This window comes from Anoplopoma fimbria, chromosome 18 (assembly GCF_027596085.1).
Source record: "Anoplopoma fimbria isolate UVic2021 breed Golden Eagle Sablefish chromosome 18, Afim_UVic_2022, whole genome shotgun sequence".
NCBI classification, from domain to species: domain Eukaryota; kingdom Metazoa; phylum Chordata; class Actinopteri; order Perciformes; family Anoplopomatidae; genus Anoplopoma; species Anoplopoma fimbria.
The window spans coordinates 15,397,355-15,415,623 of record NC_072466.1 but is presented as its reverse complement, the minus strand read 5'-3'; the positions used below and the strand labels follow the sequence as shown (position 1 = coordinate 15,415,623).

Here is an 18,269-nt window from a genome sequence, read left to right as displayed (position 1 = left end):
TGATCTTAAAAAATGAGGGGAGCAATTATCCGCTTTGAAACACAGAATTGGACCTCATTGTCAGTCAGAGCTGCAGCTCTTCATGGGCACCTTATGGAAGATGCCACTATAAAAACAGATGTTCACCTGCCTTCTTCAACGCGTTTGCTAAAATCAAACACATTACCCGGCAGGATGATGGGGTTTGTTTCGGCACCGTCTCTCACCTTGAACATTGCAGCCTGCGGCTCTCCCAGTTCATAGAAAGGTGGTTTCCCAGTTGCCATCTCTATAATGGTGCAGCCCAGAGACCAGATGTCTGCTGGCTTGCCATATCCTCGAGGACCCTTGTCAATGATTTCCGGAGCCATGTACTGCAGTGTGCCTGGACAAACAAACAGAAATACATAGACAGATATTAGGATGTTATTAATCATTTTCATCAATGGTGTATATGCTTAGTGGGGTTTTAGAGTTTGAGCAGGGATGGCTAAAAAAACATTTAATAATTATGTGGTGCATAAACTGGATTTGGATCTGGACGTGTTGGTTTTATTAATAAATTGTTGGCACTTTCAGATCCCTCATGCTTTAAGCTTGTCCTTCACTTAACAGTTTGCCATTTTTCGGAAAAACATGTATTTACTTTCTTGCTGAGGCTCTGGTCGCTGAGCCCATACCTTCCTGGAGTCTCTACTGGTTTCCTGGCAACTACTATTGACCAAGAAGTAGTTCATAACCCCCTATAAAACGGGGAATTGATGGTTTTACACTTCAGTCTTGGTACGGATTTTAAAAGGCTTTATTGGTTGGTGGAATTTGTTGACTAGACTAGCTGTTTCCAGACTCTCTAAGCTAAGCTCATATACTCCTGGCACCTGGTTGGTACTAACTGAGCAGAAAAGAGAGTGGTATGGATCTTTTCATCTAACTCTTGGCAAGAAAGCAAATAATCATATTTCCCAAAATGTCAAAGTATTCCATTAAACTGCAATCAATCAGATTAGCTGTTTCCCCCATTTCCAGTCTTTATGCTCAAATAAAGCAACTGGCTGCAGCTTTGTTTTTAGCAGACAAACTTAAGGAAGGAACTATCATCTAATTTAAATCTCAACAAGAAAGAGAATAAGTGAAAATGTCAAATGTCAAACAACTGCTCTACAGTTGTGTTTAAGTATCATCTGTTATGATTCTTATTATCTAATTCTGACCTTACTGCTGCCAACCTCTGCCACAACACTCTATTTTTTATCAAATAATCAACCAATGAAACTAATAAATAAGTAAATAAATGAATAAATCTGTGACTCCTTCAGCAACGTGCAGGAAAGGCAAACTAATGTTAATTCCATGCATTCAAGTCTACAAGTGTCAACAGCAGAAGCAAAAGTGCGTCAAACTGTCTGCATCAACACAGACACTGTTGCTCTTTTTTTGCATTTAACATATCCATGTATAAATTAAAGATAAAATAGTAAATGCAGATGACTGCTCAAGATAGTGTCTTGAATACATTTTCAAGGCATCAAAATTATTCATATAAAAAAGTGGTGAAGGTGACATTGACAACAAATGATAGACCCTGATGTAAGTGCCAAAGATAGCTTGCATTAAAACTAATTATATGTCCTCTGTCCTGTCCTGAGGTGATGACACAATTCTTGCAAATAACCAATTACATTACATGAGCTTTAAACAGGGCTTATGTTCTATGAGCAACAACAGAGAGCCTCGCTCTGTGTCGTCAGTTAATCACAGCTCAGTCCAAAGTAACCATTTCAGGTCCCGACTGAAAGGACTCCTTTGTTCTAATAATAGCCGGCTGGGCGATGTTTGCTGCTTTTAGAAGCATGTGTACTGAGCTAAAAACAGGCCGGGACACATTTATAGCTGGCTGGGGTTATAAAAAGGAGTAGCCCAGTTTCCTGAAGGAGCTTCACCATTCATGGTAAGTCCCTGTCTGTTCCAATCAGCTGCCAGATGATGTTATCCAAGAGGTCAAACTGAGCCGCAATTGGCCGCCGTGGTGCCGACATCACACATGCACACAAACCTGCCCGACCTGACCGCAAGCTTGTGCCAAAGTGAATAACAACAGCCAGGTATTCTCAGTGATATCACTTACTGGCCAAAGAGCTGAGACTGGATTACTAAGTCTTATTAGTGTGGTGTTACCTCACTGTTTAGGTTTATTCATGGCCACTAATGAGTCCTTGTTGGTTCATTAAAATGGGGATTTATTCTAGAACAGGCATCTAAGGCATTCTGCAGGGTTCGTGTGAACAAGAAGAAATGGGTCAGAGTGTACCTGTGAAAGTCTCAGTGCAGGGGTTGATCCCAGCCAACCTCTTGGATGTGCCAAAATCTGATATCTTCAGAACGCCGCTGTAGGTGTTGATGAGAACATTGTCGCCCTAAGGATTGAAAAAGACATCCGTGAGAACAGATACACCTATTCCCCTCCCTGAAATTCCATGATTGCTACTGAGATTACGTGAGGTGACGCATGCAAATCCTTGAAAGTGACAAAAAGCAGGATACAACCAACAGGCTGTGTGGGAGGAGGAGGGCGACATTCCCAGCCAAAACAAAGTGATTAACATTTACGGGCTGCTAATGATGCTTATATGACAGTGTTGTTGAATCAGGTGGACACATGGGGGAAGAGGCTGCTGACCTTAATGACAGTCTTTGATGGAAGTGTTATCAGTGTTGGTTTGTCATAACCGAGATAAGACGGGGAGGGGATTTTACACAGGATAACTGTTGTAGCTGCAGTTGTATAAAGAGGATTCTCAAATGCTGTGAGCAGCTGGGACGCTCCTGGAATGCATTCACACCAAATCAAATTTACCGTGCCCAGAGAGTTATGGGTTTTCAGAGCACAAACAAACAGTAAAGAATTACACAAGTATACATTTTAAATCAAAGCAGACAGTTAACTTCTAATGAAACATGCTGAAAATGTAAAAATGTCTTTGCCTAACTAACGTCTAGTCTGTCATTATGTGTTTTTAGACCAAACTGTTCTGGGTATTTCCTCAGAGGAACTGCCCACTGGGGAGCTCCCCTTAGAACTATATTTTTCAGTTTGCATTTGCTGAAGTGACGCAAGTGGTGCGGGGCCGTATGCACAAATCTCCATATGCAGATCAGGGGACTTCACTGTCAGCCTGTTTTGTCCCTGTTTTCATCCATTCTTTCCCTTACCAGCTTTTGTTTGTGTTTTGTGATGTTTGGTGTTTACACGGCTTATTTTTAGAAATGGTGGTTGCCAGTGCTGCATTGGCTCATGTGTTTGACCTATCACCGTACACTTCATGCTTTCTCTTGTGCTTGGACAGTATCTACTGTACTCTGAAACAGGAGCTAAAAAAGTCCCTTAAAAACACAGCTCTAAGAACTAAGATCATACGTAGTTCTGCAGTGCCACAAAATAAAAAGTTGGGTTCTTAGAACTATGAGAAACTTTTGTTTTTGCTAAATTCCCCGATGTTTTTGCAGTGCCAAAAACCTGTCAATCAAACAGTGTGGCCACGGAGAGCGCTTACATCTTTCCCTTCTGAATTTCCTGTTGACAGAGTTAAGGTTTCTGTCGGTGGTGCACTATATTCCCCTTAACTAACTAACTGGTTCTTGAAAGAAGCCTCTACATGCAGCCTGGATGTGGCTTAAGCGAAACTATGTTTTCCTACTTTTCTGAATGATTCCTTTGTTGAAATAAGCCTGCAAGAAGCCAAAGATGCAACAAAGATGATAAAAACATTATATTAATTGTACAATAGCGTCTTCTTCTGTTTGGTCACCTTGATGTCTCTGTGTGCTATCTGGTTGTCGTGCAGGTACTTGAGTCCCTCTAAGATCTGCCGCGTGTAGAAGCCGATGGTGGACTCGTTGTTTTTCAGAGGGCCCCACTTGGACCTCAGCAGTGCGGAGAGACTCCCTGGACGCCACGGGACAAAGAACAACAATGATCAGTACACACACTCCGACCTGTGATCAGCAGAACAATTCTCATACGTCTGCAATTCACAGCGTTGTGTATTTTTCTACCTCAATTCTTCTGTTAAATCATGTACAAACTCCATTTTCAACGCATTTATTTCTGAAACAATTTAAGTGATGAGTGTAAATATTGTTCTTTTGGATTAAATCAGTTTCATAAGATGTTTGAAGTAACTATCTGCTTATGGCTTGACCTTTTTGGAACTGTGAAAATCTATTCCAAAACAATTTAGTTTAGTGCAGATGGAATATTTTTTGTAAACTATAACTTTATTTAGCTAAGGATAAAGAATGAAAGAAAAACAAATATAAGCAATAACAGCCACTTTAAGAATTTCTTTAACATGATACTAGCTGCCTGATGAGCATTCAGTCTTTTCATTTAAGTTTGTGCTCTCATTTTGTGCTCTCAGTTAGTTATTTCAAATAGTGTGTATCACTTGCTTGAAGCTGTTCCATCTTTCATTTTGTCTTCATAAGAACAAAACAGAAACAGCAGGTCTCACCTCCAGGCACCTGCTCCATGAAGATCTTTATGAAGCCGTTTTCGCTGATGGATCCGAGGTACTGGACGATGTTCTTGTGCTTTAAGTGCTTGTGAAGAGCGATCTCCTCGTGGAGCGGCTGAGAGTACCTGTATTAAAAAACATTGTTTCAGCATTGTATGTGCTTGTATCGAAAAAGTAGTGGATGTCATGCTTATTCAACATGAAAGACGGTTCAATACAGGAGAGTTTACTAAAGAGTCAAAAATTACAACTATTCTTTTTTTTTTATATTTTAGTGCCTACAGATACAGATTTTAACATTTCTTTATCTAACTTTTGTGGGATTTTGGAGGTTGCGTGTTAGTTGACGATCACAGTTTTACTTAAAGTTGTATTGAAAAATCTAATTTCCTTCATTAATTGTACTACCCATTTTATTGTATAGTGAAGTTAATGAAGTTAAATTATACCCCTCAAAATGAAAATGGGAAAAGTATTGAAGCTACATGACTTTATTTACATTACAAATTAGCACTTGCAAAACCATTACAACAAAGCTATGATTGTATTTAACTTTAATGTCTAAAACAACCAAACCCCACAGAAAACAAAATCTATATAAGGTTATTAGCAACTAACAATTATTTTCATTATCAATCAATAAAAAGATATTGAATAATAATGAAATGATTCGTAATTTGGTCTATAAAACATTAAAAAATGGCTAAATGGCTAATGCTCATCACTTGTTCCAAAGGGTTATGGTGTTTTTTGTGCTTATAACATTTGTGAAATGATAATTAAATTATCAAAATTGTTGCAAGTACATTTTTCTGTTAATTGACAAAGTTTTTATTATATTAATATTTTATTTTACTATATTAACCTGTCAATAAATTGAGTGAAGGTCTTAGTGTGCATTATCCAGTAGAGAGAGAAGACTTATAGAGATGTTGTTGTCTCTGTGTCTTTTCCTTAAGGGGACAGGTAAACATGATGGATAAAGCGCAGATGCCAAAAGCCAAAAGAATGAACCAGAAAAACTGTGATCCTGATATGTGACCAGAACAAAAGGAGTCTCTGTACACTGAAAACATGCCTACCAGCCATTTCTTTTCACATTCTGCTCTCTGCATGAATCACACCCTCTCGCTCTCGCTCTCTCCCCGCCTGTCTTGAGATTTCAATCCCTTCTGAATTATTTACAGAAATCCTCCACATTCTTTGCAGCAGAGCAGCCCTGCTGACTTGCTGAGGTGATTAGTGGAACAAAGTGTGGCAGTGCAATCATCCGGTCTGTGAGGGTTCGAGATGAGTATAGAGCTAAGAGCAGACAGGCGCTTTAAGCAGAGACATTGGGAATCTGCCTCCACAGTTTCCTGTTAACCAATCACTGAAGTGGATACCAGAACACTGAGAGCTGGAAAAACCACCAGGGACACTGCTGATCTGCGCTTCACACTCTCAGTCGGAGAAAAGCGCCACTTTTCTTAATGATGCTCAACAGCAAAGCTGAACGAGAGGCTTTAACAGCTCAGACACCTGTTTACATTAATGCTGTAATTTAATCTGTGCAGAGGATAACAAATACTAGATTTGCAAGTATGTGCTGAGGGTGGCTCCTGATCTGATCTAAGAGTTTATCTCCGGGATATGAAATAACCATTTCACCCTAACAGACAATAAGAATTTTGACCGATTAATCAGTTAAACAGAATTAAAAGAGAGTTAAAAAAATACATATTATTAAAATTCTACATTTTAAAAATGAAATAAATAAAGAAAAATAGGCTATAAGGTGGACTCTTGAGGGACAACCCCCTCACTGGATACGAATCCTTGACTGGTTGAAAGGTAATCAGACGCACTTCCCCGGCTCACCACTCTAGCTCTATCTCTGCGTTCTATCTGAGCGGGTATTCTCCTCCACAGGTTACAGTCAACAGAATAGCCCCACACATGTCGACATATTGCAATTTCTAGATAAGAAGAAGTTCACAAATGTTCTGTAAACATGAATAAAGGAACATTTGTTGTGTTGGTAATTTCTCTACTGGGTAACAAACATTTGTTCATTATAAAAAAGTACATTTAAGTCTGTTAACGGTTAATGTTCGCTTAACGAGGGTTGGTCGGCAAAAATTATTTATTAGCATCCCTAGTTTATCCTCTTCAGAACATGAACTCCATGTCAATCTGCTAATAAGATTAGGAAACAGTTTGTGTTTAAATATTGCATTTTTGTATGTGGTTCACCAAAATGATAAGGATCCATCCTCTGGGGACCACGGATATTAACAGATAACTTAAGGTAGCCTGGGTAGTTTAGATGAATAGTAGCACCATGAAACAATGTTTGCAGGAGGGATTCCTCATGTTGTTTGGACTCCAGCATGTGGATGACGCAATCAATATTTCTGCCACTGGTTTCACACCATTCAACCATCTGTAGCTGCAATGTGCTAACAAACAGGGATGTAAAAAATACAGGATTTGAAGAATTCTAACTTATGAGGAAGGACATGTTTGTTAAACACAAGAGACAACTTGTCATGGACCAAAACACTGGTTGAGCAAATATTTTGACCTATTTCTAGCATTAGATGAAGGATTACAGGGACAGTAAAGATTACAATTTGTCCTCATGGGACCATGAATATCCATACTAAATTTACTTGTAAAGTGAATTCTTACTAATAGACTGACGAGTCAAAAAATGTGTGCACGTGCTTGTGTCTGTAACTAAAATCACATGACTATACATTTTATACAAAGAGATTACATTTTGTCACTGGAATTTCAGCTAACAAAAGTTATTATTATTTGGTTAAATCAGTGTGAAACCTTCAGAGTGACAAATAAAAGAGAACATGGAGACCTTGAAATTCCTGGCCAGACTCTCACCTGCTGTCTCTCTCTGGTATTTCTTTGATGGCCAGTCGAACCTGGTTGCTGAGGTCTCGACCTGCGTACACAACACCAAATGTACCTTTTCCCAGAACCACCCTGTCTCCGTGCTCATCGTACTCGTAGTCGTACTGTGGGGACAAGTAAGACAAACATGCAACAGTCACTATAAAGACCTGATAATTTCTTATCACTGTGCCTGTAGTAGAGTTACCTCATCAGCTGTGTCCTAAATCACTCACTCCTCACTATATAGTGGACTTTATAGTGAGTTCATCATTTTTTAGTGCTGTCCAAATGTACAGTGAGATTATCATATCCTATAGAGGACTCAAAGTATCCCACAATTGGTCTTGAAAAGTAGTGTAAAATCGATGGTCTATAAACGACATACATACCATCATGCATTGCGCTGAAGAAAAAATGGCAGGCGCATGAGAGGAGAGAGAGCAGCGCAATTGGGACAAATCAATGAGTTGTGGCATAAAACTTATATATTGAATGTTAGCAGAACAGAGCAGTGCATCACAACATAAAGGCCACAAAGTACTTTGTATTTATTAATCTGGGAAAATAAGTGTATTACCACTACATTCACAACATAAGCGGATAACTGCTTTACGCCTTCCACTTTTACTTTTCAGAATGTCCTGACCGTACTATGGAGGATATTGTTCGCCTGTTACAGAATCCAGTCACTGCATTGTGCTTTTTTTTGGCTTTAGTCAAATCCAACAAACCAATTCAACACATTTTTTTACTTTAAAACTTTGCGTAGATTCCTGATGAAACCCCAGTAAGAAAGAAACTAATGTACTTTTCTCTCTGAATCATTTACAGGAAACATCCTTCGACCTTGGTTTTTAGGAAAGATTGTGTTAAAAAGGCAGTGGATGTTTAGGCTGTAGACAAACCAACAGTACATTTCAGCTGAGAGATGCTCATGTTGCATAAAGCATAGATATGAAACTAGTTACTGAGCAAAACCTGTTAGACATTTGATCTGTGCCGAGTCACGGAGTCGAAAAAGGGTGCGGCAGCGTTTTGGGGTAATTAGCTTTTCCTTTCCAGAGGCAGGTGCCTGCTCAGTACTGTCAAAGCATACAAAGCACACATGCAACATCCAGGCCTTATCCCAGCAGGTTACTGTTCATGTTCTCTGGGTTTGCAGCTGCAATCCAGTTATTATAATGCAAATCAATGATGAACTGAATTAAAAAAGCTAGATTCAAATCCTGAGTTCACACATCCATAAAACAGAATATTGTTACATACATTATTGAAATTCTGCATTTCTTTGACTTTTGTTGGAATCATGAAAAGTAGTCCGTTAGCTAGCACTAAAACAGAACTTGCCCAAAGCTAATTCGCTGTCAAAAGACGGTTCTGTGGTCAATTATTTTTTATTTTTTTCCTCTCAGCACTTCAATTCTTTTTGATGAAAAACCACAATCAGATCATATTTCCTGTGAGTGACATTTAAAGAGCAGGCAAACAGGATGTAACAAAACAATGTACAGAAACAAACGGGTAAAAGGTTTCATGGCAGACATGCAGTGAAAAGGTTGCATCACTGTAGAATTAGGCAATTGTTATGAATTTTTGCTGAAGCGTTACTGCCTCTTCATTAAAGGCTTTAAAGGAACTCAAAAAATGGAAGCTGCTGTTAAGATACACTAATAGCTCTAGATCAGGTGCACCAGTTACTAAACCATGTAGACTTTTTTGGGATACTTTATAGCTACAGAAATACTTTCATATTTATATTTATAGTTTATAGGGCCTACAACAATCTGAGCCAACATGGAAGTGAATCTGGTCTTCAGTCCCCTCACCTCTAAGGCGTCGTTGTCACAGTCTCCCTCCTCTGGACCTTTCCAGGCCTCCTCCGTTATGCTGTTGACCAGATCGCAGAATCTGTCAAAGAAAAGCCTCGTCAATCCAAAATAGAGATCAGACACAACAACCAACTGCTATAATCAAACAACAAAGGGGTCTGTATCTGGATCATCAATGATCGGCAATTAGTATTTGTGGCCAAAAAATTTGATCAGGGATCTCTTAGTTATATTTTCTCCCTTTTTTCTTTTGTGCTGATCCGATCTATGATCCGATCCGTGATTTTTATGATCCGTTGCACCACTACTACCACTCCTGCTCTATTATTATTATTATTATTATTATATAATTAATGCACCGGTTCCTGGAGCTATAACAACATAAATATGAGACAACATTTCTCTGTTAAATGTAGAATTGTCACATGTTGTCTGACCTCCACTCAGTACATATTGTGATTGAGAGGCGGTGTTTACTGTTGCTGGTGATCTTATCCAAAAGAGGTTACAGTGTGTTTACGTAGACACCTCCCACACAGAAACATACATGTAATGACCTCTACCACTCACTGAAAGCAAGCTGTTAATTAGCACGTTTGTCTCCTCATGCTGTCACACACGGCAGGCCTGCAGGCATCCTGTGATACACGTGTGCTTATGCTACGCACACATGCACAATCTGAGAGGATCTCTTCCTTTCTTTACCACCTATTTCCCCCTTCCTCCTTCCTCCCCCCTTGCTTCCCAGCGCCACTGCTTTTTCTCAGAATTAAAGGAGTGTAGCATCACAACAACAGCCGGCATGACTCACTGACTCTCACACTCCACATAATGGAACTGGAAGTGCTCGGGAGCCTCTGATGTGAGAGTCACAAGTCTGAACACTCAGTGCTTCACCGAGCAGCTAGCGAGGCACACGGTGGTGTCGAAATGAAACAAGGTGTGCTTATGGCAACGCAGAGGTGCGAATTTAGAGCTGACAAGAGTGCCTGAACTACCGTTGGGTTGGGTACAAGTAGAGAAGAGATTAACTCACTGCAGAGGGAAAGAGTTTAGAGTCTTCTTTGACCAATATAAATCTTTAAGATCAAAGATATATCCCAAAAATCAGATTTTAATTCTATGACGGCTGAGTTTTAAGGACTACAATTGCGTTTCTTTTGAGTAAAAGTGGTTGTTAGAGAAGGTTGTTTTTTAAATCCGCATTGACCTTGATGTATCTGAAATTGTGAACCCTCAAAAAATGTATATAGTGGAAATAGATCACATAAATTCAAAAATATGTTTTTTCAAAGTAATATATTTCAGTGCTATGAATATATAAATGTGAATATTAAGAAATCAATTATTTATTTTTTTCAGGAAATTCCTACTCATTGTGTCTTTAATGAATGCCTAATACTTTGTTGACAAACGTCACAACCTGGCAACCCAAAAGTTCTTATTCTCGTCTTATAACAGATTTTTAAACATTAACCATTAATAAAGCCATTAAATTGAGACTGAATTACTAGAAAATGCTACAGTGACATCTGACTTACAGTATATTTTAGCGTTTAGCTCAAAGCACCAATTTGCTCAGGTTAAGAGCTGCTATCATGGCTGTAGACTCTTATGTCTATAGCCATGAAGGACTTCTTCTGTTCATTAAAATCCATCCTTGCCAACATTAATACATTGGGGACATTAAAAGAGGAAGGTTATTAAATACATTTCTTCACATAAAAGAAAGATTTATAGTGTTAACAGGACTGGTAGCCTACTGACTGTTTGAAACACAACCTTTATGAGCTTAATGATGTCAAACAAACACAGACCTTTTACAGTGCATCTCTGTACAGAAGTAGATCTGGAAGTCCTCTGCATTGTGAAGCACGTAGAGGAAGGCACTGCGCTCGTCAAACTTGGAGATGCTGAGGAGAGTCGGGGCACAGTTAGTTGGACGATGATCCCATGAGAGCAGATGAGACTCAGAGAATGAATGAAGCCTTTCACTGGACTTATGACATCAGCCATCAAATGTCTGGCCATGAAATAGAAGATGGTTTGTGACTACATGTGAATGGCCACTCAAAATGTAATTAACGTGAAAGTAATAACAATACAACGCACTGATAGACACGGTAAATATGCAGTATTATGAGTATGACAGTTTGTTTCATCTGGAACAAACACAAAACTTGTTTTGCAAATTGTCCAATCAAATAATGCAGAATTTCTGCACAAAAGATGGAAAACTTCAATTCAAAAGCTAAATGGAAACTTGTATAAGCTGTCTGTTCGGACTAAGAAGAGATTGGATGTGTGGTCGGATTGTTGCTCGCAAAGCTATTGTGTCCTGCTGACTGTCTGCAGGCTGAGTGGGCACAGAGAATGAGTCGTTCCCTAGCAACATGAGAGCACATCCCTCCACTGATCTGACACTGAATTCCTTTGAGGACCGTGGAGAAGGAGACGCAGAGAGAGACATCATGAAAACTGTCCGTGGTAGACTGCCTGTGTTATTAATGGAGCACTCTGATACAGTCCGGAGCTGTGAGAGGTAAAGTCTCTCAAATCTGCACATTGTATGGATTTAATTAAAATATTTTTACAATGCTTTTCTGCACGCTTAGATAACTCTGCACATACAACATGTTTGGCTCTGACCTAGACCTTTACATATTTATAGTTAGCAGTAGATCCAGATAATCTTTTGACTCATATTATTGTATATTTTCTTTTGTTACAATTTGCATTCATCATTAGGTATTCTATTTGACGCTTATTGGAATTTGGCACATTTCTGATACAGATATATGTTCATATCTTTGAACAATGTTAGTTAGTACTATATTCAAACAAGTAGTCTCATTGAGATCAAGATTTTTTAGAGAGAATACATGTATACAGTGTTAGCATACACAAACACCCATAGAAATGACCATTATAGACATTAGTTCCACAGTAAAGGGCCAGTATGTAGCATTTCAGAGGATCTTTTAGCACAGTGTATGATCGTACAACTAAGATGATTGTGTATTTGTTGTATTAACTTAACATTTGACCAATTTTTACAGACATTCATGGTTCCCAGAGGATTCATTGCAATAACGTTGGTGATCCCTTTATTTTCATCTAGCGACACCATCAGGTCAAATTGTTACTTTGTTTTACGATCAACTACTTGCAAAACCAATGATATAATCATCAGCCTCTCCTGTACCTTCTGTTTAGCACTTATTAGCAATTAGTATGCAAACACACTAAACTGAAATGGTATACATGGTAAACGTTTTATGTGCTTAACATCGGCATGTTGGCATTTAGCTCAAAGTACGGCCTCACAGCTGCCACCTGATACATGTTAATATTGACACACTTGAGAGATGAAAAAACATAACACAAACATAATGACATTATAGGTTTAAATGAATCGTGACATCCCTCTCAACAGCAGAAATGATTCAATAAATTTGTCTGGTAACTTTTGGATACGAAGTGGAGCAAAACACTTTTCCCCCAACCCACCATCTGATGATAAATAAACAAATCACCCTCTGAATACAGGTGTGAGGTCATTGTCACATCACTCAGCTGTAATATGAGTGTCATTAAAGGCTGCAGACACTGACCTGACACCTCGTACTGATGTGGCGCTGAAGTTCCACTCATGAATCCCCTTGTGCTTTAGGAGAGATCAAAACAAATAACATCAGCTTCTGGGAGAGGTTAAATTCAATCAATACACTGACTGATCGTGACAAATGTATTGTGGCATTAGCGTAGTATCATTATTGAAAATGTTTTGATTGACCTTACAGCAATAAAAATAGATATTAGTATTTTATATTACATTGGCTACAGCACAAGCATAAAATGAAAACAGGAAGTCAGTGTAGGCTATGGCGGGGGGGCGGCTATAGCGTAGTGGAGAGCAAGGTAGTTCTCCAATCAGAAGGTCAGTGGTTCAATACCCGGCTTCAGCAGTCGATGTGTCCTTGGGCAAGATACTTAACCCCAAGTTGCTCCCGAAGGCTTGCCATCGGTGTGGACTGGATGTTGCATGAATGTTAGTTAGAGTCTGATGGTGGCACCTTGCATGGTAGCCTGTTATCAGTGTGTGAATGGGTGAATGATATGTAATATGCTACTGATTGTAAGTCGCTTTGGATAAAAGCGTCTGCTAAATGACTGTAATGTAATGTAGTTGATGTAGAAGGTTGAATAGGATCAATTTCTGTTGAACAATCGCTTTTATTTATGTGCTGCTGTGTAGGTAAGCAATAATGTACTACAATATGAGAAAATCAATCAATAAGCAGATGCAAAGACCTTATTGACAAGAAACAAGAAGCCATTATCTCGGTGATAACAAAACAGAAAAACTGACATCATCATCCATCTGTTGGCAAAGGAGATGAGTATCTTTGATAAACCAATTAATTGGTTATATAATTTACATAATGCATCAGAATTTCTATGGTTTCTTTCAGCATGATACAGAACATGTTTGTGGTGAAGCAATGTATGCCAGCCAATCACAAACAAGCACTTTCTGTGGCTGTTATGATCATAATTCAACTTTCAAAGTAGTCTGGGCTAACTTATAGCCTTTATATCTTATTTCATGCATATTTGCCTGAAATAAGATATAAAAAATGCTTGAACTTAACTGTCAGAGTTGCTGGATGATGAAAATGATGGACACCCACCTTGTCATCAGGATCAACGTGCCAGATAGACACCGTGTTGTCATCCACGTCTTTGTTTATGGACAAATACGAAGGCTGGTACACTTTAGTGGGCTCTAAAATCAACACCTGGAAAAGAGATACATATGTTGTATGATTCCTTTTATTTAACCAATACATGTTTGCTGGGCATGCATATTCAGTTTTTTGGTTTGTTTCCTTTAATATGCAAATTAAACCTGAGTTTTGTCCAGTAAATCTGAGTCACACTTTGTGAGAGCTCCATCTGAGCCGGCGTCACTTACAGGAAATCGGACAGAGGAGACGTCTTTCTTGGTGGCCTCCACCAGAAAGTCCATCCAGAAGTCCACCAGTTCCTGCTTGGGGGCCGGCTGCTCCACGCCGGGCTTCTTAAACTGCTGATAGATCAAGATGGTCTCCACCAGTGAGCACAGATACCTGAAACCAACCAGAGACAATAAAAGAAAAACTATTCATTAAATGAGTCAAGAAAAAAACAAATCAGGAAACAAATCTTTGTTTAACCAAATGTAACCAAATGTCAGTCATACAAAAGTTAACCGACATCCCATTTCTCATCAGGAAAACATCTGCAAAAAAAATAACTTACTGGCAGATAATTTGCATATGTATTATATTGTTTTTAAACCCATGAACATAGATCAAGTAGGATCACAGAAACAAACAATTCCATGTGATTGTGTTTCCATGCTGGGACTCATTTTTCTTTGTGACATTAATGGAAACTTAAAGAGTTTTCACAGCACAAACACAAATAAAGAACAGCAGGCTCCTAAACCCTGCAAAAAAGGGGCTGCAGACTGTTTACTGTACTCCACCACATGTTGAAGAGCTGATACAGTCTCATAAAATATTGGATTTCTTTCCAGAGAGCAAATTCTTGGCATTCTAATACATCCTTAATTCTTCAAAAATTGTCACAACATCAGGCTGACATATTCATCACAATCCATGTAAAGACCATGGTGCTGATCAAATGAGCAAAGTATGTTCCTCTTGATATTTTCTGCTCTCTGTGCGAATCACACCAAATGCTTGCACGACGGCCACAGATGGCACTGTAGTTTCAAGGGAAAGCTGAGCTACACTTCAGATCACGATGACACTAGCGCCGTGGATGATGAATGTGGATGTCTAAAATGTGTTTGTTTTTATCCCGGCATTGCTAATCTGTGAGAGGCTTATCCACGTTCTCACCAGATGGGGGCTTTGAGTTTGAAGAGTTTCTCCGAGGCCTGGATGACCCTGGTGTTGTCGCAGGCCAGGATGCTGGCGCCCAAGAAGAAGCCCACGTCCCAGTAGCTCTGCAGCTTGTCCAGGCTGCCTTTTTTTCCCAACAGGCTGCTCAGCTTCACTCCTGGGAAACAGGGAAGAGTGTTTAATACAATAGGGAGATCGTTTTTATTACTCCCCTTGGAAAGGACAAGACAGCAGAGGAGAGACTTTAAGAAAGGGCTTAAAACCTGTTTATTGTGTGTATTTATTTATTTATTATTGTGAAAATGGTTTTGGCTTCTACAATTCATACTGCAGTAACCAGCCATTTGGAGAGGCTGGTGGGGGTCGAAAGGGATAAGTGTAGGGGGAAAGCAGGGTCCAGAGGGACTCAGGGTGGGGCTAATTTAGGGAGCTGTAGGCTTATTCCCAGGACTACTTGCTCCGTTTCCCACATTCCTGAGCTCCTCTGAGTCTCAGATTCCAGGGCAGACCCCCAGGATCTGCCCTGGAATCAAGGGCAAGGGCTTAACTGGAAGAAAGACACTTTACATATAATCTGATTTTGTTAATCAAAGCAGCAATAATACATATTTTTATAACACACTGGATCAAATGACTAAGTGTAATGTGACAGAGGTTGCTGGTAGTGATGCACACAGAGAGCATTATCATCAAACTCTACCGGTTCCCCCGCTTTATAGAGTCTTTCAGTTCATTGTTTGCTCTCACGGCTCACATAGCATCGTTTTCAGCTGCAACAGACAGACTTTTCAGCTCTAAAACACACTGCTATGCTACCTTTCCCTGCAACTAACAGCACAGTTTATGACTTGCTAGACATAGTCGAGCAAGTAGCTAATAAGAGCCACACATTTTGCTCCTGAGTTGTTGGAGACCAAAACAAAGCAAAAGGAGAGGGAATATTGGATATTTGTCAGGCAGAGAGAAACACAACTACAAATTTATGTTTGTTTCCGCCAGATATGTAAATAACAATCGGTCCGCTAACACAGGCAGCAGCAGGGTTGATGAGAGTGCAGAGACTGAGCCATAACAGTGACGTCCCGATCCTTAAAAAGAAAACTATGAGCTTAAAAACATTAAAACGCTCTGTAGAGTGGTAATTAAATATTTTTTGTCCGTATAAGAATATTAATGAGTGCAGCTTTAACCTGCTGATTTCCTTATACGGACACAAATCATAAAATAGAAATGTTCTACCTTTCTCAAATAAATGCCATGGCTAGATCTGACTGATTATAAAGGGCTGTTGCAGAGCAAAGACATATCTTATTTTTGGTCCACTCACCCACTTTGCGAAGCTCAAAAGATGTGTCAAACTGGTGTCCGGCTGCCAGGAGTAGAACAGCATAGTTGATCCCAGAGTGTAGTGTTGGCTCTGACTCAAAGCCCTTTTTAAACCTGAAAGCAGAATAAAACAAATTACTTCACTAAATAATTATAAATGCGTCATTCCAATCCCCTCACATATCCGAGAAAACGAATGGCTTCATGGGGCTCTCTGGCTTCCTGAGACACTTCCGAGTTACAAAAACAATTACAACCATATTGAGTTGGGACCACAGAACAGCAAACCACCACTGTGAATACCCTCAAATTCTCATATATTTAATGAGCAATCTGTTGTGCTGAGGGAAGGGGTGTGAATGTTATTAGGAGCATCCGCCAACTTGTGACATGGAACAGAAAATAATAGCCAGATGGGAGCTCGATAATGCAGGTAGCTTATTTAATCGACTTAGAGCAATCTTCAGATAAAGGCAACCTGCAGCCTCCTGTTATTATTGTTGCAAACAAGATAGTATCAGGTAACACCATGATTTGAATCAGATGAGCCTTCCTGGGTTCAACAATGTGCTGCAAACCCTCCACATACATCTCACTCTCTGCTGACTTATTAGCAACAAGCACATCTTGCAGGTTTTTTTTGGCAGAGCAATCATGCTGTGAACATCCAGCTTCATCAAAGGTCTGAACAAGGTTTAGATCTGGACTTAAAATCACTCTTTAAAATACAGGACATTACCACCTTAAAATGACTTCTATACAGACAGTAAATGTACCAACAACTTGTTGGTTGACGGAAATATCTAATATGAGCATTCATTTTAATGATAGAATCTTAAAAGAAAATAAAAGATTATAAGAAAATGTATTCATTCACATATACTAAACCCCTGCTTGACTTGAAAAAAAATATGTGAAGATTGCTGGGCTTCCTCATTATATTTGTCAAGAACCTTTTGTTGGAATTCATTTATCTTTAGTTTGTTTAAGGGATTCAATCATGCAATTCAACATCTTATATTAAATGTGGGTTTCAAAACCCACATTGAATGCAAGGACATTTTGAAACAGGACTTATTATTCAGTGACTTCCTGTGTCACTTAGATATGTTTATCCTTACTGCATTACTCAAATGTATACATTATACAAACATGCAATATGGAGGCTACAACCGTTGTGCCTAGAAAGTAGGTTCATTTTACTGAACTGGAAAAGCCCACAACCCCACAGTCACATTCTGTGGTTAAAGGAAGTGATGAGAAAAATGTTCAATAAACATGGCAGACCATTGAGTTATGCTACCACTTGAATAAACCCCATCTACAGAAAAACACATAATAATAATAATAATAATAATAATAATAATAATAATAATAATAATAATAATAATAATAATAATAATAATAATAATAATAATGTACTGATCATCATCAACACTTCACAGTGTTCTACCTACATTGATCTTTGAAGCAACAGTGTTTGTGTATTGGTATCTTATGTTACCTGACTTATTCTTCCTTTTAAGATATCAATAAGAGCTGCACTGGGGTCAGTATTGAGGAGTGGTTCGTTAGTTAGAAAAAAACCTTCAGCCTTCAAATGACGCATCCACTTTTAGTGAAAAGGGATTAACGCTATTAAAAAAGGAAAAAGTCATACACTTACTATTTATTCCAGACACAAGATTTTCTAAATAACGCTCAATTGGCATTAAGAGCCACAGAAATATTACCACATCACCATTTCCTCTTACCACTAGGAGCCCGTACTGCTGAGACAAGACCTTTTAACATCACTATATTACTTTAAT

The 18,269-nt window shown here is 39.0% G+C and overlaps 1 protein-coding gene across 2 annotated transcripts in view; it reads right to left on the bottom strand.

Moving 5' to 3' along the window:
• The window catches only part of map3k5 (mitogen-activated protein kinase kinase kinase 5), a 66,633-nt gene that overhangs the window by 11,753 nt on the left and 36,611 nt on the right, over nucleotides 1-18,269 (bottom strand). For both annotated transcript variants that reach the window (XM_054618467.1, XM_054618468.1), the window contains exons 8-19: nucleotides 16,460-16,572; nucleotides 15,130-15,289; nucleotides 14,196-14,349; nucleotides 13,912-14,019; nucleotides 12,832-12,884; nucleotides 11,035-11,130; nucleotides 9,215-9,296; nucleotides 7,377-7,510; nucleotides 4,491-4,618; nucleotides 3,786-3,922; nucleotides 2,288-2,393; nucleotides 207-364 (exon numbers count right to left, since the gene is read on the bottom strand). In XM_054618467.1, coding sequence (XP_054474442.1) covers nucleotides 207-364; nucleotides 2,288-2,393; nucleotides 3,786-3,922; nucleotides 4,491-4,618; nucleotides 7,377-7,510; nucleotides 9,215-9,296; nucleotides 11,035-11,130; nucleotides 12,832-12,884; nucleotides 13,912-14,019; nucleotides 14,196-14,349; nucleotides 15,130-15,289; nucleotides 16,460-16,572 — 1,429 coding nt within the window. The remainder of the gene's footprint in view (nucleotides 1-206; nucleotides 365-2,287; nucleotides 2,394-3,785; nucleotides 3,923-4,490; nucleotides 4,619-7,376; nucleotides 7,511-9,214; nucleotides 9,297-11,034; nucleotides 11,131-12,831; nucleotides 12,885-13,911; nucleotides 14,020-14,195; nucleotides 14,350-15,129; nucleotides 15,290-16,459; nucleotides 16,573-18,269) is intronic.